General features: G+C 35.4%; 1 protein-coding gene across 1 annotated transcript in view; it reads right to left on the bottom strand.

Annotated features, from left to right (window-relative positions):
• Positions 1 to 5,495: 5,495 nt before the first annotated feature.
• The window catches only part of POT1 (protection of telomeres 1), a 59,894-nt gene continuing 44,668 nt past the window's right edge, over positions 5,496 to 20,721 (bottom strand). Inside the window, exons 15-19 of the mRNA XM_039355325.1 lie at positions 17,720 to 17,855; positions 15,842 to 15,936; positions 10,717 to 10,808; positions 9,577 to 9,682; positions 5,496 to 5,732 (exon numbers count right to left, since the gene is read on the bottom strand). Of these exons, the coding sequence (XP_039211259.1) occupies positions 5,620 to 5,732; positions 9,577 to 9,682; positions 10,717 to 10,808; positions 15,842 to 15,936; positions 17,720 to 17,855 (542 nt within the window). The 3' untranslated portion in view covers positions 5,496 to 5,619. The remainder of the gene's footprint in view (positions 5,733 to 9,576; positions 9,683 to 10,716; positions 10,809 to 15,841; positions 15,937 to 17,719; positions 17,856 to 20,721) is intronic.

The following is a 20,721-nucleotide window of genomic DNA, read 5'->3' as shown; positions in this document are numbered from 1 at the left end:
AGTTACTTAATGACTGAACTTACAAAGAATATCCTGAGAGCTTCTTACCATCTGTTTTTGGTGTTATGGCTCCCCAACACCACACGCTCATGGTCACATGATCACATTTTGGGTCCTTGGTAACCAGTTCACCTTTACAACTGTTTGTAGCATCCACATGACGACAGTTGTGATATTTTCTGCTAGTTCCCAGCGTCTACTTTTGGTTTCCAGCAAAAAACTGGGGAAACTGGGCTTGCTTAATGACTGTAGCTTTCATTGTAAAAAAGGGGTCATAATTTGCAATCTGGACATCTGATGCCTTGATTTATGATCACAACAATTTATGATCGTAATTCCAATCTCGATTGCAGTTGTAAGTCAAGGACCTTGTTCCACAAGGTTGTAACACTCTTTTCTCAGCCAGTAAACATTTTCAGTTTGTAACATAACATCAAATATATTTCTATGTAGATAATAAATAATATTTGTTTGCACATAATATATAGCATCTTGGGAAGAATAGACAAAGAAATGAATATTTCTGGTTTAGAAACACTAACATTTGTGATATATTAGTATTCACCATACTCAGTAGAAAAGTATTCTGAGATTTAATGAAGGTTTTGAAGACAGGTGCTCAGATATTAATAGAAAAGAATTACACACACACATCTATGCGCACACACACATCTTCTACTTTCATTTCTTTGGGATATTGTAGGGCTGACATGAGGCTTCCAATATTCTGCTGCAGTGAAGGAGTGGCAACTGGAGGCTAGTCTTTTGCTTCAGGCTGAGGAGAATGGGAGTGAAAAATAATAAAGAAGGCAGACTTTTAACTTTGTAGAATGAATTTTATCTTATTAAATCTTTTATTTAATAACTTATTGGGTATTCATTGATGAGACACTATCATGTTGCCATTGTTTCCACTATTTTCTTCTTACTCCTTTCTATTTGCCAGAAGCAGGTTTATATATTTGTTGGTTTTATATTTAACATTTACAGTAAGTTTTTAAGAAATTAATACTTTCAGTGACTTACTTATGAGTGATTTCAAAGTTCAACTTTTAATAACTGTACTCTGGTTGAGTTTTATGGTGCAAAAGTACATTCTGTTGAATATATAGAAGAGTTCCTGACATTCAGTGTAATGTTTCTGTCTAATCTGGTGATCATTTGGGCCAGTCACACTCTCTCAGCCCTGAGAAGCAGGTAATGGCAAATGACATCAAAATCTTGCCAAGACAATTTACAGGACTACTCCAGTTGCAGGAGTCAAGACTGACATGAAGGCACCAAAAAAACAGAGAAAAAAAATTATGGTGGCATAATGTAATGTAATATAATATATATTCTAACAATGGCCATCCAGATCACTATGCACCCATAGAAATGGCTTTTGGTTTTTAAATAAATTCACTGCACTAATCCAATATAATGAAAATAATATTTTTTCTCAGAAAAGGGAAGATTGGAAACTTGTTCTAATCAGAACATCAAAAACTTCTCTGTCCCTTTGCCCAACCCCCCAAAACCAAAAGCCTAATTCAAATGTTCATAGACAACAAGCTAGTGATACACATTCAGGATTTCTTCTTCCAGTGTAAAATCATAATTCTTTTAGCCAACTTTTTCTGCTCCATATGGTTCTTGAGATTCCAAATATTAGGGATATAGACTTAAATAGGTGAAATAATGTGCAATTGTTTAAATTAATAACTTTAACTTTAAGCTTTCAGTAAAATGTGACTTTAAGCTTTCAGTAAAATGTAAGGTGCTTCAAAGCTCATTAAAATATTATTGACGTCTGTTGGATGCATTCACAATATAGAGCATTTAGGGAATCAAACTATATAGCTCAAGAATTTCATATTTTTGAGAGCCTCTATAAATCTCTGAGCTCTAAAAGACTAATTGAGGGATAAAAAATGGAAATTTAACCAGGACCAAATGGAAATGCTGCTAAATTTGAACATCTGGATTTCAGGAGATACACCTGTCAGAAAAGAATTGCAGTTCTTAAGGATCAGGTTTGTAGTTTGAGGGATCTTGAGAATCTGGTACTGATATGAGAAAGCACATTACAGCGATGACAACATACAGTAGGAGATTTTGACCTGATATATCAATTCTGTGCAATCTTTCATGGAAAAACAACCAAGAGACATATGCATTATTAACCAGTGTAGGCTTTTTAGTACATTGAATTATAGTAAATGCGGCAGAAGAACTTTACAAGTAAACTCTCCCCTACTTTCTCTCCCTAAAAATGTCCTGTATTATTCTTAGAATGAAAAAAGGTTAAAAATGTTTTGAAGCAGTGGATTTGGGAAATAATCTCAGAAGAATTTAAGATGAATCTCAAGGTTTACTGACCTTTTAGAAAACCCCAGAAATATCTATCTGAAAATGAGCATTTTCTACAGTTTTTTGAATACTTTCCTCATGGCTGTCTTCTGAAACTGACAATGTAACATCCCAACTCCCAAAGGATGCCTATACAAATTGAGATTAGGTCAATTATATAATTTATTTTTATTTATTAAATTTATATGCTACACATCTCACTGTCAATAACTCAGAAAATTGCATTCTCACTCTTGTTTGAAGTTAATATAGCTTTTATTTTAAAAAATAAATTCTAGGCCACCCAAATTATATATTCAATATCTGTTAGCTGACAGATAAGGAAAATATTACTGGCTAAAATATATATCTACAAAAAATGCTGATGAATCCTTTAACTAAGGACTGTGAGGAAGGAAGGTGACCTTAATAGAAATATGAGGCTGAAATATTGATTAAGTTCTGAGAAACAATACAGTATTAGAAAATGGTTCAAGTAAACCTCTCTTGTTCAATGGAATGTAAGGAGGGGAAGTACAGCCCAGACTTTCAAAGTGCTGTTATTATAACTCAGAATACAGAATGCCAGAGTTGGAAGGGACCTTGGCGGTCTTCTAGTTCAACTCCTGCTCAAGCACAAGACCCTATACCATTTTAGACAAATGGTTGTCCAGTTCCTTCTTAAAAGCTTCCAGTGTTGGAGCACCCACAACTTCTGGAGGCAGGTTGTTCCACTGGTTGACTTTTCTTATTGTCAGGAAATTTCTCCTTAGTTCTAGATTGCTTCTCTCTGTTCAGTTTTTATCAATTGCTTCTTGTCTTGCCTTGTGGTGCTTTGGAAAATAGGCTGACTCCGTCTTCTTTATGGCAGCCCCTTGGTAAAATGTAGCTCTGGTTGACTTCAGGAGTTGATCTTTTGGTCTGATCTACCAAGTGGGGTTGAAAGCATTATGCAAGTATCTCTTGGGGTATAAATACTGTATGTGAATGTTTAAGGCTTTATTTCTATTGTTAAAACTTTATAAGCAAACCTCTCTCAATATAAATAATACATGTGGCTGAATGGTATATTGATATTTCAAGTTTTAATTGTTTTAATATTCTGCATCTTTCAAAAGACTTACATTTTATATTTCTCCTTAATATATGACTGTGTGCATGTGTGCACCAAATCTCTCAGATTACTTACAAATTTATATTCAAATGTTATTTATAAGCATGAGCATAATCATTTTAATGAAATTAGGAAAAACAGTAGTAAAAATTTCTTGATACAATGTCTGAGGCCTATTAATGGAAAACAGATACTCTGTGAAAGCCCAGCAGGAGTTCTAAAGTCCCTCTTGGCCTTTGAATCCAACTTACTGCATAGCCCAAAATCTCCTAATGCAGTGTTTCTCAACCTTGACAATTTTAAGGCATGTGGACTTCAACTCCCAGAATTCCACAGCCAGCAATGCTGGCTGTGGAATTCTGGGAGTTGAAGTCCACATGCCTTAAAATTGTCAAGGTTGAGAAACACTGTTTGAGTAATCAGTGGCCTGAAATAAAAGCAGTCAATCATCTTAAAAACTGTCCTGAGTGATTTGCCAAGAAATCACAAATAAGTAATAAAAATTTAGTTCACAAATATATGGAAATAAAAATAACAGATTTTTACAAGTTGACTGAATATACAATCCTAGTTATCACAGCATCTCTAACTTCTGCATTATAAGTCCTATACTTACCTTACTACACACCTTATCATACATCAGGAAGCCTCTTTATATTGAAATTCTAACTCCTTCATGGACTTCCTATAAAACACTGTCCACAGCATTTTCTTCAACTTACAAAAATGATGAACATAACTTTATTTGGCAGCATTAGTAGTAGTCAATAGGTAATGCAAGGCAATCTGTATCTGTCAATCTGGAAAGAGGCACTGATCATAACAGCACAAAAATAGGCGCTAAGAGTTAGATCCATAGAAGAAAGGCTCTACTATAGTAGAAATGACCCAAAGTGTAGACTATGCAGAGACCTCACAGATAGTTCAACACATACTGGCAAGGTGCAAGATTCAGGCAGGAACATGTACTAAACAGCACAACCAAGTAGTTGGCATTGTGTATAGGAACATCTGCACAGTTCATGGGCTAGATTCTCCCAAGTCCAGGTGGAAGATTCCATCATGGAGAATAATAGGTTTAAGATTTATATATATCTCCCGCATCAAATTGGAAGTGTCTTGGCAATGTTTCGACGAAGTCTCATTCGTCATCTTCAGGCTGGTGTTTTCTGCTTCGTGCTTCTAGGAGCAATGTGTGATCGTAGCTGTTTCTTCCTTTTAACTGCCAGTGGGGGTATGAACTGATTGGATGAGAGCTTGGCTGTGTTCTGACTGGATGGAGGTGTGTTCTGATTGGTTAGGAGCTAATGTATGACTATATCACATCTTTGATTCAGATACTTTTACTTTAATGCATGTGTTTTATATGCACAATCAGGAGCATTCTAGTGAAGTAGATGATGATGATTTCTGATCTTCCCTGCTGCTTCTGACAAACAAAGTCAATGGAGAACCCGGCAGAAAGTTGCAAGTCACTGTCATGTGAGGTTCTCCCTTAATGAGTTGTGGTGGTGTAGTGGTTAGAATGCAGTATTGCAGCCTAACTCTGCCAAATGCCAGCAATTCAAACCTGACTGGCTCAAGGTTGATAAAATGAGGACCCAGATTGTTGGGGGCAATATTCTGACTCTGTAAACTTATAGCAGGCTGTAAAACTCTATGAAGCGGTATATAAGTCTAAGTGCTATTGCTAATTAGGTGTACTTGTGCTGACCTCACTTAACAATGCCCAAACTGCCATTGCTAAGTTGTGTAGTCACACGATTTTTCAACTTGTGACCATGTTGCTTAACAATGGAGCTTCCAGTCCCAATTAGCATCATTGTAAACTACTTATAGATTAGTTGTGCTTACAACTCACACAAGAAAAAAGTTAATTTAAAGGATTGTGAAATGTTCAGGATTTTCACTTTATTAGTGGCATTTCATGTGGTTATAGAGATTAAGAATTTGGATGCAGCAGTAGTATAGTAACTTAATGTCCATTCTGAAAAAAATGCAAAGAAATTTCAATGAAGGGTTTTCTGTAGAGAAAAATAGAACACGTCCATTTAAATATTATACTCTCAGGCAAGTTCTTTATTTAGCCACATGGTAGAAAAGTACAATATTAAAAATGCTATGTTGCTTATTTATTCAAGTGAAGGTATAAAAATTATAAACTTTGAATCTTCTCAGCAGACATCTCCAGCAACTGTAGTATCAAAAATTTGATAGCAAAGTCTGTTTTCTGTTCCATCTCTGACATAGTAAGATTTGATAAAGCATTCAAGCCATGGGAAGTCATCTACAAATGAAAGGCAAATGAAATGAGAGAGGGTTTTTTTTTGTGTGTACTGTACTTTATCACTCTGACCTATTTCCAAAAAGGTGTTACAGGGCTGGAGAATCACTTTGTGAAATAAATATAAAAAATAATTAGCCAAAACTCAGCATGAAATTCATATATCTCAAAAGGCACTTCTGATTCTATCACACATTTGTACTTCTAAAGAGGAAAATCTATTTCTTAGAATTCTGTTACATGGCTTAAATTCAATCATAGTCCTTGCTCTTACAGAGATAACTTGTCGATGCAACACAAAATTATGCAGAAGCTAACTTAATGTTCTATCCTCTTCCTCAAAAACATCAGACATCTTTAATTCACAAATACAAAATATATAGTGAGGAATATAAACTACTTTTGCAGCAAACAAGTCTAATCCTGCTGACAAATGCACAGATTGCACTTAGGATTATAAATCTTTTTGTGAGGCTTATGGGAAGAAAAGTATTTATAAAAATTAGAAAAGACAACTTACACCATCTGTGATTTTGTTTGAAGGGACAGCAAATCATTTATGTGTGATTTTGACTGACATGGTTAACACCTCACAATACAACAGTGTTTCCCAAACTTGACAATTTTAAGGCATGAGGACTTCAATTCCCAGAATTCCACAGCCAGCAACGCTGGCTGTGGAATTCTGGGAGTTGAAGTCCACATGCCTTAAAATTGTCAAGTTTGGAAAACACTGCAATACAATGTAGTTCTTACACTGAGCATAATGGAAGTGTCATATAAAAAATAGGACTCCACTATTGAGAATATTCCTTTTCTCCAATATTACATAGATCTTCTCTTGCATGTTATACTTTTCTATATATTCACTCTTCAAGATGGTGCTACAGATTCATCAACTTTACTGGAAATCAAAGCATATGTTTTGCTGTTTCAAAGGCTCCTTCTATCCAATTAGTTTTAATCTGCCATGTTTCAAGTACAGCAGCTCTTTTCACTGATTAGTTTTATGGAATTAAGCCTATAGGGCTGCCATCATATTTTACTGTCATTGCTACCAGCCCTTCCCAGACTATAGGTTAATGATCTGATATACATAGTGAACTGGAATTGTAAATGATCTCATATACATACATTTTAAGTTATGAAATGACAAATTTAAAGGATAGACTTCAAAGAAAAAAAATGGCTAAATTGCCCTAATAATATTTTTGGGGTAGTGGTGATGGTAGAAAAGAAGGACTCTATTATCTTTTCCAAGAATAGAATGACAATGCAATTACTGTCTTAAAAATATTGTGTATCTTTGAGGGCAATTCTTCCTAAGAATTTAGTTGCTTGATCTGCCCCACACATTTTTGTTAGGCTCTTCGCAATCACATAAATTTTCTTCATGATGACCTATCCTTAAGCTGGTCCTTCAGTTCTTCCAATCATGCACCCGTTGCATTCTTAGCATCCAAATGAACAGATTTTTTTCCAGGATGATCTTGCATAGCATTTAGTAAGTTTGAAAGCCAGCTTAGTGAAGTGGTCAAGGTATCATCAGGCTAGAAACCTGAAGACTGTGAGAAAAAACTTGCCAAGAAAACTGCAGGGACTTGTAAAAGCAGTCCCCAAGGATCGGACATAATTGAACGGAATAAAGTAAAATACAAAACAAAACCCTGAACTGGATGCACTCAAAACAAAATAACCAACATAAAAGCATAACTTTTGCAAATATTTTGCTGTAATGGAAAAAAAAGAGGGAAATTAAGTCTTGACTTCCTGTCAGAGAAAGTTTACTAAATAGCAAAATATTTCAGACAGAACTTTTCAGTAAACTTCAATACTTCAATAAATCTCAAAGCTAATCACTGACATATTTCTGATCTGCAATTCTCCCACAAAAGTCACTGAGTGAATGGTGATTTATTTCTAGACTATAATGGATGAATTTAATTGTTTAAATTCATACTAACTGGTTTCTGACCTTGGTTTGTGAAAAAAATTGGCAACATGATAGACATCCTACTTGCGTTTTTGAAAATTAGCTTTAAAGTAATCAAATTTATATTTCTACCTATAGAAATAGGAATTTGGCAGTTCTCTATGCGGGCTTTCATGTTAATACTTAAAGATGATTCCAAAATAGGCTTCCTTTGTTATACTTGATAGCAGCTGTTTTGTGATATGCTGTAATAGCTTATCTTATTGAAGTCAAAACATTGCCAGAATACCAAGAATGACCCTTTTCAATTAATACTTTTTTTTATTCATTCCAATTGTTTGACAGGTAATGTTTAACAGGACATTTATATATTTGTTATAGTTTCCAATTACTTTTAGATTCAATTCAACATCTTGACTAGAGATTTTTGCTTGAATACCTGAAGGACTGCTTTTATATTAAGAGTTTATATTCATTCTTCAGAAGTTAGGAGCAGTACCTTCCTACTATAGAAAAGAGATTTCACTGACTCTTTGCTCTTTTTGTAGAGATAGGCAAAAATCTGTTCTTTGTATGGAGCCCTTTGTGGTTCTGTTATTCTAGAGAATGCTAGAGTATAGAATTAGAGAATTCTAGCCATTGCTGCTGTTATTTTCCTTGCTCAGAATTAATAGTTAAGAATATGATTCCAAGATATCTGGTACTTGCTTTCTTATTTCATAAAGCACATTTTTCTCTATTCACTTTACGTTTCTCCATCCAAACATCCCATTAGAACACTCTTTTTTTGGCTATTTCTTCTCCTTCAACCAGTAATAATCAAGATATTATATCAAGATATTATGATTAGTAGTCACATAATCAACTAGAAGTTCAAAATGGATTGGGCCCTTTTGTCCAGTTATTGAGTCCTTCCCAATAACCTAGGATAGGCAAGTGTTGTTGTTTAATGATATTAAAGGTAATGTCTTAGGATGTAAGTTGTTCCAAGTAAAGCTGCGTTTTGCAACTGGTTGATGGTGATTTTGTTAATGCCAATGGTGTTCAAGTAGTGCTCCATATGTTTTGTGATTGCACCAAGATGCCTATTACTATTGGTACTAGCTTTGATTTCTTTTTCTAGTCATCCTAGTTCTATCTGGGTATCTTTATATTTTGTGATGATGATTGATGATTTATTAAATTTATAAGCTGCCTGAGTTTAATTTATAAATAATTTAAACATGAGCAGAAACTAAAAAAGGTAGACATAGGCAGAATAATAAACCAGGTAGAAACAAAGAAAACAACTAAGTTAAAAGGAAAGTTTAGTCATCCTTGCCAACAGCCTAGGCAAGGAGCCAGATCTCCAGGGCCCTTCAAAACAGCAGAGTGGGGGCTATTTGGATCTCAGGGGGAACCCCCTTCCAGAGAGCAGGCCCTGCAACAGGAAAGGTATGCTTCCAAGGTCCTGATAAATGGCATTGCTTAATTGAGTGGGTCAACTCTGCCATATTGAAAATGCCAGTCAGATGCTATGGGAGATAGCTGAATACCTTCCTTCTTTTGTCCCTCAACCTACAACTTTCATTCCTTTTTTGTAACCAGAGACCTTTTAGGATGTGTTGATCAAAAAGATCTCAGTTATATTTTCATGGCAACTAACTGCAACTAACCTAATGATTAGGTGTGAGCTGGCAGGTGAATTATCCTTAATGAAATGTTTAACATTGGAAGAATCTAATATAAATGTCTGTCTTTACAGAACATAACCAAACGGACAAAATATATAAATTAATTTATTTTCCTGTCCTTGGGGTTAGGACAAAATGCAGTATAGACAGATGTAACAGACAAATATAACAGATACATGAATAATAAAAGATGCATAATATAAGTATTATCTGCATAATTTCATCAATATAAATTCCTTACCTAGAGTTCTGCCTGCAGGGCAAAGTCTATTCATGAGCATCTCCATATTCTCTTGAAATGTATTATTGATTAAGACTTCAGAAGCTGGAATTTGGAAGAATTTTTTCTGGAAGAAAGAATAAAAATAATGTTGACATTATTAAACAGCCTGTTTTTCTTCCAACGATTTCATTTTGGAATGAGAACTGAAAGTCTTAGAATAGAAATTAATTATATGTTTTAATAAAAGCTTTTTATTTTCTTCTGTCCTGTTTGGCTGTTGTATGGTACAGCAACCAAACAAGACAGGTAAAGAGTTCAACGGATACTTAGAACTGCAGAAAAAAACAATTGCAACCAGCCTGCCTTCCATTGAGGACCTGTATACTGCACAGATCAGGAAGAGGGCTGAGAAAATAAGAAGAGGGCTGAGAAAATATCTACAGGCCCCTCACATCCTGGACATAAACTGTTTCAACTTCTCCCCTCAGGACGATGCTAAAGCATTGCAGGCCAAAACAAGTAGGCACAAAGATAGTGTTTTCCCCTTGTGTTATTACTCTGCTGAACACCTAATTACCACAGTATTGTCTTATGTCAAAGGGTATTTACCCATGTAGTATAGCTGTATTAGTATTATCCTTCTCATCTTTTCTACTACCTTCTCTTATTGGTATCTTACGATTATATTACCTTCTTGTCTGTATGAACATGTTGTTTGTATATTTGTATGTACATTGATTATATTACAATGATATATGTACACTGCACCAGAGAAAAATTCCTTGTGTGTCTAGTCACACTTGGCCAATAAAATATTATATTCTACTCTAAAAGCTTTTTATTAAATAAATTGTTTATTTAACAAAAGTGTCCCAGTGAATTAAAGATACATTTAAAATAGGAAAAAAAATCCAGAAGGATGTTCCAGGAGGATTGGAAAATAAGTAAAAAGGTTGAAACCAAGTCCACTGCAAGTGTCCTTCTTGACGTATTTACGAAGGCACTTGTATTTTTCAACCAACTATACATGGAATTGGCCGTACCTTTTTTTAACTATATAGTCCTTGGCATCTTCACTTTGCTAAAAAATAACTTTGACCAAATGTAAATTTAGACTTAACCTAATTAAGTCAAGAGACCAATATTCTACTCTCTTACACTGTCCAGGAGATATACATCCAATGTTCCTGTTCCATCATCCAATGTAAACTTCATCACGAAGACGTACTCGAGCGGTGCAATTCCTAACTCTAAGCAGAAGCAGACCAAAAACTCTATTTAAAAATGACTCAAAGGCAAGAACGCACACACATATATCGGTGTTGTCTAGGATACAACCTAGCATACTTGAGCTCAGGATTTCTGCACGCTAGTGAAACAGAGCTGACTCATTCCTCTGTAACCCCTTGACCAAATATGATCAATACTTCAATGAAAGGTGCTCAAAAGCTTTTTGTCATTAGAAAGCAGCTTACAAGCTGTGAATTTAGTGTAAAGATAAAGAAACACTTCAATAGCTCTTTTATCTGGGCATATTAAACCTAGTTGCTATTGTGGTAGAATCATTTCAATTACACAGAATTATTCCTAATCTAGACACTAGGAAAATGCTATAGATCAGAATTTCTCAACCCTGGCAACTTTAACTGGGTGGATTTCAACTCCCAGAATTCCTCAGTCAGCAACTAGTTGGGAGTTGAAGTCTACCCAGTTAACATTGCCAGGGTTGAGAAACACTGATCTATAGATTCTTTGAAACAAAAAGTTTCCTGCAGAAATCCTTACACGATATACCTCACTAAAAAAACTATTTTGTATAACCAATTTCTAATACAGGATTCAATGAAATATGATTGCAGTTGAATAAAAGTATACCTCTAAATCAGTAGTTCTCAACCTTTTTAATGCCGCGACCCCCAACCGGTCGTAAGTCGAGGACTACTCAACTGGTGCAGCACCATTTGCAGAATGGGACTTTTGGCGGGCTCAGCAGGGCAGAGACAGCCTGGACAATTCCTATTGGCTTTTGAAAGCCAATAGAATTAGACTCTATTCAAGAGAGTCTATTCTATTGGCTTTCAAAAGCCAATAGAATAAAAGGGAGTAGCATAGCTAAGGAAAAGGGGAAAAAAATGGCGGACTGCATTGTTTGGCGACCCTCGTGAAATGGTTGTTCGACCCCAAATGGGGTCCCGACCCACAGGTTGAGAACCACTGCTCTAAATGATCATCATAGGCTATTTTTAAAATAATGCTTGCTTTAGCACAGCTTTTCTTACCTTGATTTGAATTTTAACCTATTGGTGGACTGTAGAAATTTAAATCTAACACATGGGGAGTCAACTTTTAAAAAAGTTGTTTTACTATATTAATTTTGGAATATCTATCATTTGTTTATATTTCTCACAATTTGCTGGTCTAAAGGGTAGGCTCACTATATATTCCAAGGGAATTTCTGTTACAGCAATGCTGTCTAATATATTGCTGTTTACAGAGGACTTCTCATTATGCTTTCAGGTGAATCAAAATTAAGCCTTCTATAAAAAAAAAAAAAAGCAACATTTGAAGAGCTGGGGCTGTGATTCAGTCTCTCAACTTTTCAGAGGGCTGCAAGAAGCCACTTCCTGGGGACATGGAGTTCCAACTAGAACTTAACAGGATATCTTTCCACAGTAGAAATTGGATTAAATGGGCTGTGTGGGAACCAGCAAGGTATCCGAAAGATCTGACTTTTCCTAAGACTAGATTAGGAACATTTTTAGAACACTACTTTAAGGCAGGTATGATAAAATCCCAATAGCTGAGCTAATGTGTACATGTGGCAATGGGGAAGTTGAAGACATATCACATGTCTTGTGCTGCAAGTTCTAAGGGGACATCAGATCAACGTACATTCTCCCTCTATTAGAGAAATTTCTAGGGAAATCAGTTAAATTTTATGTGAACCATTTTCTTTAGGATTCAAATCCAGCCACCACTTGTGCAGTAGCAAAAAATTTGTGCTGTTGTAATGATAAGGAAAAATTAGTTAAAGAACTAAAGATCCTTATTCTTATGAATACTTTAGTTATTTTCTAATAATTTTAGAAAATATATATTTTAATGTATAGATGTTAGTTTTATTTGTGTTAGATAGACAAGGTATTACACATAGTACTCAAGATACTGCCCATTCCATTCGTACCTTGAGAATTCATGGGAGTGAATCTCGTACCTTGAACGAGATCACTCCCTGCTTTTGCCCACACATTCAAATGGATGAGCGAATGTGCAATTCGCTAAGAGCACATGAGGTATCTCAGGGTGGAGAAGGCCAAGGGGGGGGGGGCTAGTAATGGAAAACGCCCCCAAGGCCTCACCAACTCACTAAGATATCTCATGCTTTTCCCTCCCTTCCTGCCGTGCCGGACTCACTTACCTTGAAAAAAACATGTCTCCTCTCTGCTGCGGTTTCTGCCTTTGAGAGAGAGTTGAGTCGATGGAAGCTCCTGGGTGCCGTAATATTGTGCGAATTCATGCACCCATCCTCTTTTGTAAAAAATGGGTGCCTGAACTCTCACAGTGTTTGCGGTGCCTGTCTTCTCTTTCCCCAACTCCTTTCCGCCACCGCTGGAACACTTTTCACCAGTTTGGAGACCTTAAGGACACTGGAAGCTCCATCTGCCTACCAATGGGGTGCTAAGAAGTGGACGGAATGCTCCATTTCTTAAATGCCCTATTGGCAGGCAGACGGAGTTTCCAGTCTCCTTAAAGTTTCCGTCCAGGCAAAAAGTGTTTGAGCGCCTATGGGGCGTTTGGAAACAAAGAATTTGCCCCATAGGATTTCAAACACTTTTTATCCAGACAGATACTTGACAGAGACTGGAAATACTCCCCCATTTCCTCACAGACGGAGCTTCAAGTCTCCCCAAGGTCTTCATCTGGATAAAAAGTGTTTCAGCGCCTATGGGGCACTTCCAAACACAGCAATTCTCTTCATTTTGAAGTGCCCCATAGGCGCTGAAACACTTTTTATCTGAACAGAGACCTTGGGAAAGACTTGAAGCTCCGTCTGTGAACAAGTGGGATTCTCTTTGTTTTAAAGCACCCCATAGGTGCTGAAATACTTTTTATCTAGAGACCTTGGGGAGACTTGAAACTCTGTGAGCAAATGGATGATTAAAAATGCAGCTCACAGATGCAGCTTCCAATCTCCCCAAGATCTTCGTCTGGCTGAAAAGTATTACAGTAGTGATGGAAATTAATTAGGGGAAAGGAGACTGGCACTGCAAACACTTTTTGCTCCGAAAATGAAAGTTTCTGGGGTCTGTGATCTTGCAAAAGTTCAAGCACCATTCTCTGCAAAAGAGAATGGGTGCTTGAACTTGTGCGATATTACGGTATCCAGGAACTTACATTGACTCTCCTCTCCCTCCAAGGCAAAGAAACAGTGGCAGAGAGGAGACAGATCTTTGCAAGATGAGTCTGGTGTGGCAGGATGGGAGGGGAAAGCAGTTGTGCAGAACGGGGATGGAAATAGGGTGAATGTTGCAGAACCTTTGCAGTTGTTCATAGGAGAGAAAACTGCCAAATTACATTTGTAATTTTGGGACTTTCTCATAAATACTAGGGCAGTGATGGCGAACCTTTTAGAGACTGAGTACCCAAATTGCAACCCAAAACCCACTTATGTATCGTCGGGTGCCGGGTGGGCATGGCCCATTGCGTGGCTTCGATGGTAACCCCAGACTGGGTGGGACTAAAAAGTTCAATCAATCAATTCCAACTTTGTGAGATCTTCTTTTCCCCGCGAGAAGTTGAAATTGATTGATTGACTGAACCTTTTTTTTTTTTTTTTGCACACAGTGGCGGAGGCCTAAAGCAAAAAGGTTTTATAAAACCCAGCTGAAGGCCTAGGACTGGGATGACGGCATGAGTGCCCACAGAGAGGGCTCTGCGTATTACCTGTGGCACGCCACCACGGTACTAGGGAATGCTTATCGCATAACTTCGAACAAGTGTTAACTGAAAGCTCGTAACTTGGGGATTACCTGCATTGTAATTAGGTGTTTAGAATATACCATGCTTGATTTGTTTTATAATTGCTAATATGTAACTGTACCTACATCTCTTTCTTGATCCTGATCGTATTTCCTGGTTTCTATTGCTCATTTTATTATTTAATGTTGCTGGTCATTGACCGAATAAATACATTTCAAATTCCTTATCTGACCACTGTCTTAATTGTGGATTTTCTTCCTGTTCCTCAAAGTTATTGTCATAGCCCTTAATACCTTGATTTCTATCCTTAATTTTGAAAAATAAACCACATACACTTCAACATTTCTTTAGTTCATTGCAATTAGCAATGGGATGATAGAATGCTCCATGTTGCATATCAGTTGTGAGTCAGCCATGGCAGTCTAATTGTTAATTGGAAAAGTAGATTTTATGGAAAAGTAGATTTCTGACATTACTTATCTAATAAAATAACTGCATCTAAACTCATTCATTAACAATGAATGTTGCTTAAGGAAGTGAGATTATTCATCTTTGCTTATCTTTCTAATTTTTCTTTTATAGTCTATGCAAAAATTACAATCAATAGCAGAAAAGCTAACAAATGCAATCTGTAATACATTCCTTAGCAGGACAAAATGCCTGCAAGTGACAAAAGCAAATACATAAAATTAGGCAAGGGTTGTTTTGTTGGTTAAAGCTTACATTTGTTAAGTTATCTAGAAAGGTAAGGATTTAAAATGTTTCCATCAGCAATATAATAAAAAAAAAATTACAGAGTAGAAGGTGTAACATATGTTGATAAATATTTAAAGTCTAGCCAGTAATTGCTCATTGGAATGTAATGCCAAAAGCTTGTGTTTTAAAGATTTAGCTGGTAAGCTTTCACAAAGCTATTCATTGATTTTGATGGAAAGATGTAATTGTTTGCAAATTATCAATTCTTATATCTATTTTCTACTTTTTTTGGTCTATATGCCCTATTTAAATACCAAAATAAACACTAAAGAATACAAAATCCTGCATGTTGTATTTGTTTCCTAAACACAAAGTGTTTTATTTATATATGAATTATCATTTAATTTAGCTAAATATATTGTTCCCTTTTTTCACCTGTGGATGTTCTACAGATGTTGTACAATTTAACCACCTTGTGGCATCTATCATAAGCAAGACAGATTTAGGCATTTCCTTGCCAGCTGAAATAATTTGGCTACTTTAAATTACACATAAACTGCTGAATGAAAGTCCAATATTATTGAATAGCAGAAGAATATCACATAACCTTGTGCTATAGAAGTGTATTCCCAAGATGGATTTTGCTGTGAAGCAAGGCAATCCAGACTTTCCATAGCTTTAGGTTTGGAACAGTGCTTGCACCTAACATTTGGAACAAAATATCAGTTAAAAATCACCATAAATCATATAGATTCAGCTGGTCTCAACATCATGCTTGTTGATAGGAAATTTCTTGCTACTTCAAATACAGGTTTTTGTTTTAAAAAAGCTCTGGAAAGTAATGGCTTTTATAAATCGTTGCCCACAAAAATAGATTATTTCACCACACAACCTAAAGGAACATGCAGAGAACTGGACATTGGGGTGTTCCTAAAACTCTATTTGCTGATTCTGGTTTCTAGTCTAATGCCTTAGCCATTACAACAAACTGGCTCTTAGTTTAGTTGGGCAACATCCTTATTGTCTTTTTGGCACCACTTAACAGCATTCATAAAAATACAATACAAAAATACAAAATAAAATCAGCAAGAATCTTCTTCCAAACTTCTAATGTATCAATTCTGCTGCGATTTTTAAACTTTTTAATTGTTGATTTTACTTTCTGTTATTGCTTTAATGTTTGTCTTGCTGATTTTATTTTTGTATTGTATTTTCATGAATACTGTTAATGAAGTTTATTAATTGTTTACACCTATTACTTGTAATTACAATATTTAATTGTAAACTACTGAGGTAATTTTAAACAGTGAACAGTAAAACACACACAGGGGGAAGGAGAGGGAAGCTGGTCCCTTTATGTGTACATTTAAAAGATAATGCTTTGCAAAACTTAGGAATATTTTTGGTGAAAGCTTTGCATAGCTCTATGGTCATACTACTTTGAAATTGCTCAAACTCATCTGATCTCAGAAGCTTGTTTCAGAAACTGCCTGGGAATACTGCACTTTGGTGGTTAAGATACCAGGCTAGAAACTGGGAGATTGTGAGTTCTAGTCCTGCCTTTGACCCAACGCCAGCTCAGTGACTTTGGGCCAGCCACTCTCATTTAGCCCTAGTGGTATAGAGTGTATGCTTGTGTGAGCGGGACAGGACAACTGGGAAGGAGGAAATGGCAAACAATTTCTAAAAAAAACCTTTCCAGAAAAACTGCAGGGACTAATTTAGAAACATGCCAGGAGTCAACAGTATGAATAAATCTTTCAGACTAATCTTACCTTATGTTTTCATGGAATAATTTTCTTAACAGATTGCTATAATGCTGTAATAAACGTATCTTGATTTAGCAAAGCAAAGCCATCTATGATAGTGTCATAGGGCAAAATTGTCTGTCCATCCATCCATCTCTAAAGACTGGATTAGGTTAGGGATACTGTCTAGTGTACACTCAGTGAATGATACTGGGTCAGATAATTCTTTTTGAAAGTCTATCAACCTGTTGGACATAAAATTGGTTGACTGCCATGTTAGGCCACACTAAGTCATTTGGAATGAGTACAGCCCCAATCGATAAATCACTGTCTTTAAAATTTTTTAACAATATACTTTTCTAAATTATTATATGGTATAAACTTTTCTGTAGCTAAGATAAATTGGATGACAAGACTGTAGTACGTGAAACACCATAATCCATAAAGTTTAAGCTATATTTTTTTCAATTTGCTCATTTTATTATGTGCCAACAAGTCACTATCGATTATTGATCACATAATTTTCTATGATCAATTTGTTCAACTATAGGATAAATTAAAATGAACTATGTAGCCTGAGCTATTTGTTATGGTTAATTATTTTCTCAATTTATTCATAATATAGCTTCTCAAACATTTCATACTTGCAGATCAGAGGTTTAACCATCAATATTTGATTAAGTAAACAAAGCTGAATATGTATACATATATTACTTTATGCTTATGTTTGCATTTACCCATAATACTGCATGTTTCCTTCCCAAAAATATGGAACTGAAAGATCCAACAGCACAAGACTGTCTTCTTTGGATGCCACTGGTATAATTCCTTTAAATTTTTTAGTGAACCTCAAGATTTCATTCAGAGTCCCTCCTATAAAAAAAAATTAAACAAAATCTTGATTATTTAAATAGTATTATATTCATTGAACTACCACATTAATGTTTGGACATTAATGCATCTGTAGTTTGTAGAAACAAATGTAGATGTCACATGATTAGGAGAAGAGGAGGTATATAAACATTTCACAGCTGCTGTCAAGATTCCGACTGATGATCCCAACGAAGTAAGCATAGCTGAGACATTCCAATCTCTAATGCAAAACTTTATTGAGTACAGCATATCGGCACTGATGAATAGAAAATCAGCTCTGGCGAAAATGGGGCCAGAACAGTAAATTAAAAGTGTAGAACCTTTCTTCCCCTCTGATTGTGCAGGTCACATCCCCCAATTAAGTGTCAGACATTTGTTATGAGAACATTCTTCAGTTAGTTCCTAGCCCAGCCATTCTGTGATGACCTTGATTCCCAGGCTGGACCGTTGCAGAACCGTTTGCAGGGCACTCCAAACATTCCCCCCTCCCTCCCCCAAGTCTGTTGGCAAGCAGAGAAACAACAATGGCTGAAGCAGAATAAGTTTTTTTGGTGCTTGACAACTACATTGATTGTTAAATATTAAAATGTAGGTTGACTGTTTAGAACTCAACTCTGATTGTTACTTTCAATTTTTTAAATTAAAAAATCTCAGCACACCACATAAAATCTTCCTAACTGCAACCATCACCAATTATCCTCCACTACGGAATAATTCAGACTTTCATACACAGGTAATCCTCAACTTACAACACTTCATTTACTGACTGTTCAAAGTTACAACGGCACTGAAAAAAGTGACTTATGACCATTTTTCAACTTATGACCACTGCAGTATCCCCATGGTCACGTGATCAAAATTTGGATGCCTGGCCACAGACTCATATTTATGATGGTTGCATATCCTGGGGTCATTGCAACCCTTTTATGAACAAAGTCAATGGGAAAGCCAGATTTACTTAACAATCATGTTATTAACTTAATAACTATAGTGATTCATTTAACAACTATGGCAAGAAAAGTCATAAAATGGGGCACCATTCACTTAACAAATTTCACTCAGCAACAGAAAATTTGGGCTCAATTGTGACTGTAAGCCGAGGACTACCTATATTGAGCTGGAAAAACAAACGAACTGTGCTACATGTAATTGACTTTAAATCCCCCAATTCCAAATGATTGCCCCCAGAGGTTTATGAAATATGGAACACTGTGAGAAACTGACTGGTAATGGCTACATTATATCTTTTTGCGGAGAATTCTGAGAGTTAGTTAATATTATTAGAAAGTATCCAGTCTGTAGACGGCTGCATTAGAAATCTCAGCAGAATCCAAATGGGCATATTCCCTTGTCTAGCTTCCAATATATAATGATGTGTCCCTATTAAATCTGTTTATATCACAACATATTTGATTTTTTCACAAATGTTAGTCACATCTGTTAATGTTAAGTATGACACTTAAAAAGCTGCCATAAAGTTGAATGACACATTTCAGCAGGAAATTTCCATCTATTGACATACTTAATAACTGCATAACCAATCTACTTGGATAGTTGCCATTCCTTTTAATGATCATTATTTGTATTTGTTTATTTCCTCCAGTTTATATGCTGGAGACTCTGAGCAGATTACATAGAAATCAATGCCAAATAGGATTAAAAACAATAAAAAGCCAAACCAAGTCAATATATCTATATCTCAGAGGGGGTATGATCTTATAGTCTGTGCCTAAATGCCTCCAGAAGCGTCAGATTTATATGCTTCTATAAAAAAGAAATATATTGCAAGATTTTTGCTTTTAAGTATGAATACAGTTTTATCTTTGTGAGAATACTGACATCCAGAGGATGGTTTAAGTTAAAAGTATGCTTACAGTAAGAAAGGCATTGCATCTCACATTTTAGTCAGCCAGAACACTTTTTTTAAAAGGACAAAGTGTAATTTCTAATTAAATACATACATACATACATACATATATTATAACTAAAAGATTTTTAAAATTTCTGATTCTTTTTGTTATTATGGCAAATTCTTATCCTTATTTTCCTTCTTCCAATTATTCTTCTTATGGTTAATTTTTCTACCCAAAGATTCATGTCAAAAAGAACTACAACTGAAAAAAATAGTAAGATAAGATTTTCAAAATTAGATGCTAGAGGGAACTAGAAGGAACAGAAGATTTAAAGAAGAACAGATGTATTCAATTTACAATTTTTAAAATGTATTTATTCTTAATTGTTTCATCAAGAATAAAACAGATATGCTTTCATCTCTGGTAAGCCTTAATGTACTTTTGTTATAACCATGCTTTATGGATTTCTTTATAGATAACAGATGTGATATAGGAAGATGAGATCATTTATTTTATTTTAAGAGGTGATAAATTACTAAAAAAATTTATACTTGCTGTGATGAATGGGAAGTCACTTCTCTACTATTTCTTTTTTTTTCCTTTACTATATTCTTACTTCTCTTTTTTCCCTTTTCTTTTTCTGCATCTTATACACTTTATTTTTAATCCTATTTTTAGTTTTCATTTAGCAACTGTTCAGTTACAATGATGATGAAAAAGTAACTGCGACAAGTTCTTCCATTTATGACTTTTGCAGGTGTGTAAAGCAAAGGAAACCTGAAGCATAGTTGCAATTTTATTTAGTAAACACTATAGTTAACAATCAAGTTGCTGTTCCCAAGTCACTAAACAAGACTACTTGTTTAGGATAATATCTCAAATATGCTGAATTCTAATTTTAATGGACTGTTTGGGAGGAAGGGGTTTTCCATTATTTCCAAATCTACTAAACAGGAACTATTTATCACAACTATTTATATAATCTGCATAATTATTAATTATGCACATGAAAT

Source organism: Crotalus tigris, unplaced genomic scaffold (assembly GCF_016545835.1).
Source record: "Crotalus tigris isolate CLP2741 ecotype Arizona unplaced genomic scaffold, ASM1654583v1 scf7180000018675.461491, whole genome shotgun sequence".
Taxonomy (NCBI): Eukaryota; Metazoa; Chordata; class Lepidosauria; order Squamata; family Viperidae; genus Crotalus; species Crotalus tigris.
Note: the sequence above shows the minus strand (reverse complement) of the source record. Positions and strands in the feature narration are given on the sequence as shown.